Source organism: Oncorhynchus mykiss, chromosome 30 (genome assembly GCF_057628025.1).
Source record: "Oncorhynchus mykiss isolate SJ-2025 chromosome 30, ASM5762802v1, whole genome shotgun sequence".
NCBI lineage: Eukaryota > Metazoa > Chordata > Actinopteri > Salmoniformes > Salmonidae > Oncorhynchus > Oncorhynchus mykiss.
This window is the reverse complement of record NC_143051.1, coordinates 9747501-9756519: the sequence shown is the minus strand read 5'-3', so window position 1 is coordinate 9756519 and position 9019 is coordinate 9747501. Positions and strand designations below refer to the sequence as shown.

Below are 9019 nucleotides of genomic sequence, written 5' to 3'. Positions count from 1 at the left end.
CAGAGAGGAGGGTTTTTTATGTGAGAGAGGGAAAGATATAGATATAGAGAGACAGAGAGGAGGGCTGTTTATCTGAGAGAGGGAGAGATAGCGAGACAGAGAGGAGGGTTTTGTATGTGAGAGAGGGAAAGATATAGATATAGAGAGACAGAGAGGAGGGCTGTTTATCTGAGAGAGGGAGAGATAGACAGGGGAGGGATGTTCATTTGAGAGAGGGAGAGATAGAGAGACAGAGAGGAGGGCTGTTTATCTGAGAGAGGGAGAGATAGAGAGACAGAGAGGAGGGATGTTCATTTGAGAGAGGGAGAGATAGAGAGACAGAGAGGAGGAATGTTTATCTGAGAGAGGGAGAGATAGAGAAACAGAGAGGAGGGTTTTTTATGTGAGAGAGGGAGAGATAGAGAGACAGAGAGGAGGGTTTTTTATGTGAGAGAGGGAGAGATAGAGACAGAGAGGAGGGCTGTTTATCTGAGAGAGGGAGAGGGAGAGAGGAGGGATGTTCATTTGAGAGAGGGAGAGATAGAGAGACAGAGAGGAGGGCTGTTTATCTGAGAGAGGGAGAGATAGAGAGAAAGAGAGGAGGGATGTTCATTTGAGAGAGGGAGAGATAGAGAGACAGAGAGGAGGGCTGTTTATCTGAGAGAGTGAGAGATAGAGAGAAAGAGAGGAGGGCTGTTTATCTGAGAGAGGGAGAGATAGAGAGACAGAGAGGAGGGATGTTCATTTGAGAGAGGGGATGAAAAAGAGAGATAAAGAGAAGCGAGCTGTGTTTGAAAGAGGGAGGGAAAAGAGTGGGAGGGAAAAGAGAGGGAGGGAAAGGGAGGGAGGAAAAAGAGAGGAAGGGAGGGCTGTTTTGAGCTGTTTTTGCCTGAAAAGGGAGGAGGGAGGAGGAAGAGGAGGGAGAGAACTGAGCTGTCTGATCTGCACTGGTCTCTGCAATAGAGAGGAGAGAGGAAGGAGGAGAAGAGAGGAGAGGATAGTGAGATGAACAGAGATAAAGGAATACTGGACTAACCCATGAGGTATGGCTGTCATGGGTTGTGTTATTTATAGCTATGATAGAGGTGTGTGTGTGTGCGCTTGTGTGTGTGTGAACGATCTGTGTATTATGTTTTTTGTGCGCATGTGCATACATATGTGTATGTGTGTGTGTGTGTGTGTGTGTGTGTGTGTGACTGCAGTGACACTGTGTTTGCTGATGGTGCCATGTATGATGGGTGGAATATGATTGTTAGATTATTAATTTTGTAATGATAGTGCAGCATTGTCAGAGTGTGTTTGTATGTGTGTGTGTGTGTGTGTGTGTGTGTGTGTGTGTGTGTGTGTGTGTGTGTGTGTGTGTGTGTATGTGTGTTTGTGAGTGTGTGTTTGTGTGTGTGTCTGTTTGTGTTTGTGTCTGTGTGTGTGTCTGTTTGTGTTTGTGTCTGTGTGTGTGTGTGTGTTTGTGTCTGTGTGTGTGTTTGTGAGTGTGTTTGTGTGTGTGTCTGTTTTTGTGTGTGTTTCTGTGTGTGTGTTTGTGAGTGTGTGTTTGTGTGTGTGTTTGTGTCTGTGTGTGTGTTTGTGAGTGTGTGTGTGTGTGTGTGTCTGTTTGTGTGTGTGTTTGTGAGTGTGTGTGTGTGTGTGTGTTTGTGAGTGTGTTTGTCTGTTTGTCTGAATTTGTTTAGGTGTGTGTCTGCGCATGAGCCCAGCTCTCCAACACCACCATGACACTGCTTTGTAGTGTGTGTGTGTCACAATGCTTAATAGCATGCTCTGGGATTTCTATTGGAGCAGCTGTTTCTGAGCATCTTCTTAGAGCCAGTTTAACGGTCGGTGGGTTAGCATGTGTTAGCTAGTTTAACTGTCGGCAGGTTAGCATGTGTTAGCTAGTTTAACTGTCGGCAGGTTAGCATGTGTTAGCTAGTTTAACTGTCGGTAGGTTAGCATGTGTTAGCTAGTTTAACTGTCGGCAGGTTAGCATGTGTTAGCTAGTTTAACTGTCGGTAGGTTAGCATGTGTTAGCTAGTTTAACTGTCGGTGGGTTAGCATGTGTTAGCTAGTTTAACTGTCGGTAGGTTAGCATGTGTTAGCTAGTTTAACTGTCAGTGGGTTAGCATGTGTTAGCTAGTTTAACTGTCGGTAGGTTAGCATGTGTTAGCTAGTTTAACTGTCGGTAGGTTAGCATGTGTTAGCTAGTTTAACTGTTGGTAGGTTAGCATGTGTTAGCTAGTTTAACTGTCGGTAGGTTAGCATGTGTTAGCTAGTTTAACGGTCGGTGGGTTAGCATGTGCTAGCCAGTTTAACTGTCGGTAGGTTAGCATGTGCTAGCCAGTTTAACTGTCGGTGGGTTAGCATGTGCTAGCCAGTTTAACGGTCGGTGGGTTAGCATGTGCTGGCCAGTTTAACTGTCGGTGGGTTAGCATGTGCTAGCCAGTTTAACTGTCGGTGGGTTAGCATGTGCTAGACAGTTTAACTGTCGGTGGGTTAGCATGTGCTAGCCAGTTTAACGGTCGGTGGGTTAGCATGTGCTAGCCAGTTTAACTGTCTGAGTCAACACAATGAGTAAACACAATGAGACAATGAGTAAACACAATGAGTAAACACAATGAGTAAACACAATGAGTCAACACAATGAGTAAACACAATGAGTCAACACAATGAGTAAACAATAAATTGGCTTTATACTGTACACAGGGTACCAGTACTGAGTCAATGAGTAATGATAACATGGCTATGTACAGGGGTACCATTACCGAGTCGATGTGCAGGGGTATGAGGTAATTGAGGTAGATATGTACTTATTGGTAGGGGTAAAGTGACTAGACTACAGGATAGATAATAAACAGTAACAGCAGTATACTGTAGGTAGGGGTAAAGGATAGATAATAGACAGTAACAGCAGTATACTGTAGGTACGGGTAAAGGATAGATAATAGACAGTAACAGCAGTATACTGTAGGTAGGGGTAAAGGATAGATAATAGACAGTAACAGCAGTATACTGTAGGTAGGGGTAAAGGATAGATAATAGACAGTAACAGCAGTATACTGTAGGTAGGGGTAAAGGATAGATAATAGACAGTAACAGCAGTATACTGTAGGTAGGGGGTAAAGGATAGATAATAGACAGTAACATCAGTATACTGTAGGTAGGGGTAAAGGATAGATAATAGACAGTAACAGCAGTATACTGTAGGTAGGGGTAAAGGATAGATAATAGACAGTAACAGCAGTATACTGTAGGTAGGGGTAAAGGATAGATAATAGACAGTAACAGCAGTATACTGTAGGTAGGGGTAAAGGATAGATAATAGACAGTAACAGCAGTATACTGTAGGTAGGGGTAAAGGATAGATAATAGACAGTAACAGCAGTATACTGTAGGTAGGGGTAAAGGATAGATAATAGACAGTAACAGCAGTATACTGTAGGTAGGGGTAAAGGATATATAATAGACAGCAGTATACTGTAGGTAGGGGTAAAGGATAGATAATAGACAGTAACAGCAGTATACTGTAGGTAGGGGTAAAGGATAGATAATAGACAGTAACAGCAGTATACTGTAGGTCGGGGTAAAGGATAGATAATAGACAGTAACAGCAGTATACTGTAGGTAGGGGTAAAGGATAGATAATAGACAGTAACAGCAGTATACTGTAGGTAGGGGTAAAGGATATATAATAGACAGCAGTATACTGTAGGTAGGGGTAAAGGATAGATAATAGACAGTAACAGCAGTATACTGTAGGTAGGGGTAAAGGATAGATAATAGACAGTAACAGCAGTATACTGTAGGTAGGGGTAACGGATAGATAATAGACAGTAACAGCAGTATACTGTAGGTAAGGGTAAAGGATAGATAATAGACAGTAACAGCAGTATACTGTAGGTAGGGGTAAAGTGACTTAGACAACAGCATGGATAATAGCCAATAGCAGCAGTGTATATGACGAGTCAAAAGAGTTGGGGTCAGTGTAGATAGTCCAGGTAGCTTTTTGGTTAACTACTTTATCAGTCTCATGGCTTAGGGGTTCAAGGTCCTGTCGGTTCCAGACTTGGTGCATCGGTACCGCCTGCTGTTATGGCACACCCGTAATGTGTGTGTTCCAGGTGAACGAGGTGAGTGCGGAGAGCCAGGTGAGGAATGAGATAGAGACCAGGTTTCAACAGCTCCAGTCCCGCCTCTCCACCGAAACCATGGAAACAGAGGAGGTGAGGTCATCGCTCCAGTCTCCCATCTTTCTGTCGATCCATCGATCAGTCGACTTATCGATTTTTCTGTCTACTGTATCTATTTTCCAGGTCACCAAGACACTCAAAGCTACCCTCGCCGCGCTATTGGACAGTATGTGTGACAGTGACAGTAATCCCACCCCTGTCCTGCCATTCAGCCTATCACACGACTCCATGGGAGCCGCCTCCGCCTCCAAACTAGCCCTTGCCAAGCGGAGAGCCAATCAGCAGGAGACAGAGACATTCTACTTTATGGTGAGGACATCCCATTGGTCAGGGGAAAGCGTGGTTGGAGTCTCATGATAGTATTGTGGATTGCAATTCTATATAGTGCTTCTTAGCCCACTGAGCTACAGCTGTGTAAAGGTACTATAGCTGTGTAAAGGTACTATAGCTGTGTAAAGGTACTATAGCTGTGTAAAGGTACTATAGCTGTGTAAAGGTACTATAGCTGTGTAAAGGTACTACAGCTGTGTAAAGGTACTACAGCTGTGTAAAGGTACTATAGCTGTGTAAAGGTACTATAGCTGTGTAAAGGTATTATAGCTGTGTAAAGGTACTATAGCTGTGTAAAGGTACTATAGCTGTGTAAAGGTACTATAGCTGTGTAAATGTGCTACAGCTGTGTAAAGGTACTATAGCTGTGTAAAGGTACTATAGCTGTGTAATGGTACTATAGCTGTGTAAAGGTACTACAGCTGTGTAAAGGTACTATAGCTGTGTAAAGGTACTATAGCTGTGTAAAGGTACTATAGCTGTGTAAAGGTACTATAGATGTGTAAAGGTACTACAGCTGTGTAAAGGTACTATAGCTGTGTAAAGGTGCTATAGCTGTGTAAAGGTACTATAGCTGTGTAAAGGTACTATAGCTGTGTAAAGGTACTACAGCTGTGTAAAGGTACTATAGCTGTGTAAAGGTACTATAGCTGTGTAATGGTACTATAGCTGTGTAAATGTGCTACAGCTGTGTAAAGGTACTATAGCTGTGTAAAGGTACTATAGCTGTGTAAAGGTACTATAGCTGTGTAAAGGTACTATAGCTGTGTAACGGTACTATAGCTGTGTAAATGTGCTACAGCTGTGTAAAGGTACTATAGCTGTGTAAAGGTACTATAGCTGTGTAAATGTGCTACAGCTGTGTAAAGGTAAAAGAGTGTATCTGTGTTTCTGTGGTTTGTTAGAAAGTGAAGGAGTATCTGACTGGAAGCTCCCTGATCTCCAAACTACAGGCTAAACATGACCTGCTGCAGGAGGCCATACATTATCCCTCTTTTGCTATCTCTCTCTCCCTGCCCCCCTCACCCCCGCGGTCTCTTCATCTATCCGTCTGTTTTCCAGCTGAGGCCGTTGATAGCGACCCCTCCAGGTAAACATCCATGTTTCTGCTCAGAGAGAGAGAGAGAGAGAGAGAGAGAGAGAGAGAGAGAGAGAGAGAGAGAGAGAGAGAGAGAGAGAGAGAGAGAGAGAGAGAGAGAGAGAGAGAGAGAGAGAGAGAGAGAGAGAGAGAGAGAGAGAGAGAGAGAGAGAGAGAGAGAGAGAGAGAGAGAGAGAGAGAGAGAGAGAGAGAGAGAGACCATTGTAAATACAACCCTTATTTATGCTTATTTATTTTCCCTTGTGTACTTTAACCATTTATACATTGTTACAACACTGTATATATATATATAATATGACATTTTTAACATCTGTATTGTTTTGAAACGTCTGTATGTGTAAGGTTTACGGTTAACTTTGATTGTTTATTTCACTTTTGTATATTATCTACCTCACTTGATTTGGCAATGTTAACACATGTTTCCCATGCCAATAAAGCCCCTTGAAATTGAATTGAATTGAGAGAGAGATGAGAGAGAAAATAAGAGAGAGAACGAGAAGAGAAAGAGAGAGTATATTCGTCAACACAGGAACAGATCTAAATCCAAGCAACACTAAATTTTTATTGTTGAAACCATGATGTGTGTATGTTTGCGTGTGTGTGCGTAAGTGTATGACTGTTGAGTGATGCTGTATATCTCCCAGAATGCAGTGTGCTAGGTCAGTGCGTGTGCGGAGGTGAAGACCCTGTTCCATGTAAAGCCACACCCTCTTCACCTATGATATGCTGGGTTTCATACAGGTAACACACACACACACGCACACACACACACACATTTAATTTCATAATGCTAATATGTGTTGGAGAGATATGCAGCGTGTGGCTGGAACATTCAGCTACTGTATCTCCCTGGTCCAAAACAAAAACTAACAGTGAGAATGTCATGAATCTATTTTTGTTGTCTCTCTCTCTCAATTCAATTCAAGGGTCTTTATTGGCATGGGAAACATATGTTTACATTGGCAAAGCAAGTGAAATAGATAATAAACAAAAGTGAAATAAACAATAAAAAATTAACAGTAAACATTACACTCACAGAAGTTCCAAAAGAATAAAGACATTACAAATGTCATTATGTCTATATACAGTGTTGTAATGATGTGCAAATAGTTAAAGTACAAAAGGGAAAATAAATCAGCATAAATATGGGTTATATTTACAATGGTGTTTGTTCTTCACTGGTTGCCCTTTTCTTGTGGCATCAGGTCACAAATCTTGCTGCTGTGATGTCACGCTGTGGAATTTCACCCAGTAGATATGGGAGTTTATCAAAATTGGATTTGTTTTCAAATTCTTTGTGGGTCTGTGTAGTCTGAGGGAAATATGTGTCTCTAATATGGTCATACATCAGGAGGTTCGGGAGTGCAGCTCAGTTTCCACCTCATTTTGTGGGCAGGTTGCACATAGCCTGTCGTCTCTTGAGCGCCATGTCTGCCTACGGCGGCCTTTCTCAATAGCAAGGATATGCTCACTGAGTCTGTACATAGTCACATCTTTCCTTAAATTTGAGTCAGTCACAGTGGTCAGGTATTCTGCCACTGTGCACTCTCTGTTTAGGGTCAAATAGCATTCTAGTTTGCTCTGTTTTTGTTGTCATTTCTTTAGTAATTATCTTTTAGTTTTCTCATGATTTGTTTGGGTCTAATTGTGCTGCTGTCCTGGGGCTCTGTGGGGTGTGTTTGTGTTTGTGGACAGAGCCACAGGACCAGCTTGCTTAGAGGACTCTTCTCCAGGTTCATCTCTCTGTAGGTGATGGCTTTGTTATGGAAGGTTTGGGAATCGCTTCCATTTAGGGGGTTGTAGAATTTAACGGCTCTTTTCTGGATTTTGCTCTGAGTGCATTATTTGGTGTTTTACTTTGTACATGGAGGATATACAGAATTCTGCATGCAGAATCTCAATTTGGTGTTTGTCCCGTTTTGTAAATTCTTGGTTGGTGTAGTCTCAGTAGTATCTCTCCCCCTGTGTGATATTAAACTGTAGTCTCTCTTCTCCCCCTGTGTGATATTTAGCAGTAGTCTCTATCTCTCCTCCTGTGTGATATTAAACTGTAGTCTCTCTTCTCCCCCTGTGTGATATTTAGCAGTAGTCTCTCTCTCTCCTCCTGTGTGATATTAAACAGTCGTCTCTCTCTCTCCTCCTGTGTGATATTAAACAGTAGTCTCTCTCCTCCTGTGTGATATTAAACAGTAATCTCTCTCCTCCTGTGTGATATTAAACAGTAGTCTCTCTCCTCCTGTGTTATATTAAACAGTAGTCTCTCTCCTCCTTTGTTATATTAAACAGTAGTCTCTCTCCTGTGTGATAGTAAACAGTAGTCTCTCTACTCCTGTGTGATATTAAACAGTAGTCTCTCTCCTCCTGTGTGATGTTAAACAGTAGTCTCTCTCCTCCTGTGTGATATTAAACAGTAGTCTCTCTCTCCTCCTGTGTGATATTAAACAGTAATCTCTCTCCTCCTGTGTGATATTAAACAGTAGTCTCTCTCCTCCTGTGTTATATTAAACAGTAATCTCTCTCCTGTGTTATATTAAACAGTAGTCTCTCTACTCCTGTGTGATATTAAACAGTAGTCTCTCTCCTCCTGTGTGATGTTAAACAGTAGTCTCTCTCCTCCTGTGTGATATTAAACAGTAGTCTCTCTCCTCCTGTGTGATATTAAACAGTAGTCTCTCTCTCTCCTCCTGTGTGATATTAAACAGTAGTCTCTCTCCTCCTGTGTGATACTAAACAGTAGTCTCTCTCTCTCTCCTCCTGTGTGATATTAAACAGTAGTCTCTCCTCCTGTGTGTGATATTAAACAGTAGTCTCTCTCTCCTCCTGTGTGATATTAAACAGTAGTCTCTCTCTCTCCTCCCGTGTGATATTAAACAGTAGTCTCTCCTCCTGTGTGATATTAAACAGTAGTCTCTCTCCTCCTGTGTGATATTAAACAGTAGTCTCTCTCTCCTCCTGTGTGATATTAAACAGTAGTCTCTCTCTCTCCTCCCGTGTGATATTAAACAGTAGTTTCTCTCCTCCTGTGTGATATTAAACAGTAGTCTCTCCTCCTGTGTGATATTAAACAGTAGTCTCTCCTCCTGTGTGATATTAAAAGGTAGTCTCTCCTCCTGTGTGATATTAAACAGTAGTCTCTCTCTCCTCCTCCTGTGTGATATTAAACAGTAGTCTCTCTCTCTCCTCTTGTGTGATATTAAACAGTAGTCTCTCTCTCTCCTCTTGTGTGATATTTAGCAGTAGTCTCTCTCCTCCTGTGTGATATTTAGCAGTAGTCTCTCTCCTCCTGTGTGATATTTAGCAGTAGTCTCTCTCCTACTATGTGATATTAAACAGTAGTCTCTCTCCTCCTGTGTGATATTTAGCAGTAGTCTCTCTCCTACTATGTGATATTAAACAGTAGACTCTCTCCTCCTGTGTGATATTAAACAGTTCT

The 9019-nt window shown here is 42.1% G+C and overlaps 1 protein-coding gene across 4 annotated transcripts in view; it reads left to right on the top strand.

The window, feature by feature from the left end:
• The first annotated feature begins 682 nt into the window (after nt 1-682).
• The window catches only part of LOC110487895 (SLIT-ROBO Rho GTPase-activating protein 3), a 16712-nt gene continuing 8375 nt past the window's right edge, over nt 683-9019 (top strand). The window contains exons 1-4 of one of the 4 annotated variants that reach the window (XM_036971382.2): nt 889-1022; nt 4089-4190; nt 4281-4466; nt 5393-5614. In XM_036971382.2, coding sequence (XP_036827277.1) covers nt 4176-4190; nt 4281-4466; nt 5393-5581 — 390 coding nt within the window. In that variant the 5' untranslated portion in view covers nt 889-1022; nt 4089-4175 and the 3' untranslated portion in view covers nt 5582-5614. Of the gene's footprint in view, nt 1023-4088; nt 4191-4280; nt 4467-5392; nt 5615-9019 lie in introns of those variants that run through there. The other 3 variants (XR_016493490.1, XR_005041334.2, XR_005041336.2) reach the window with 3 other exon arrangements.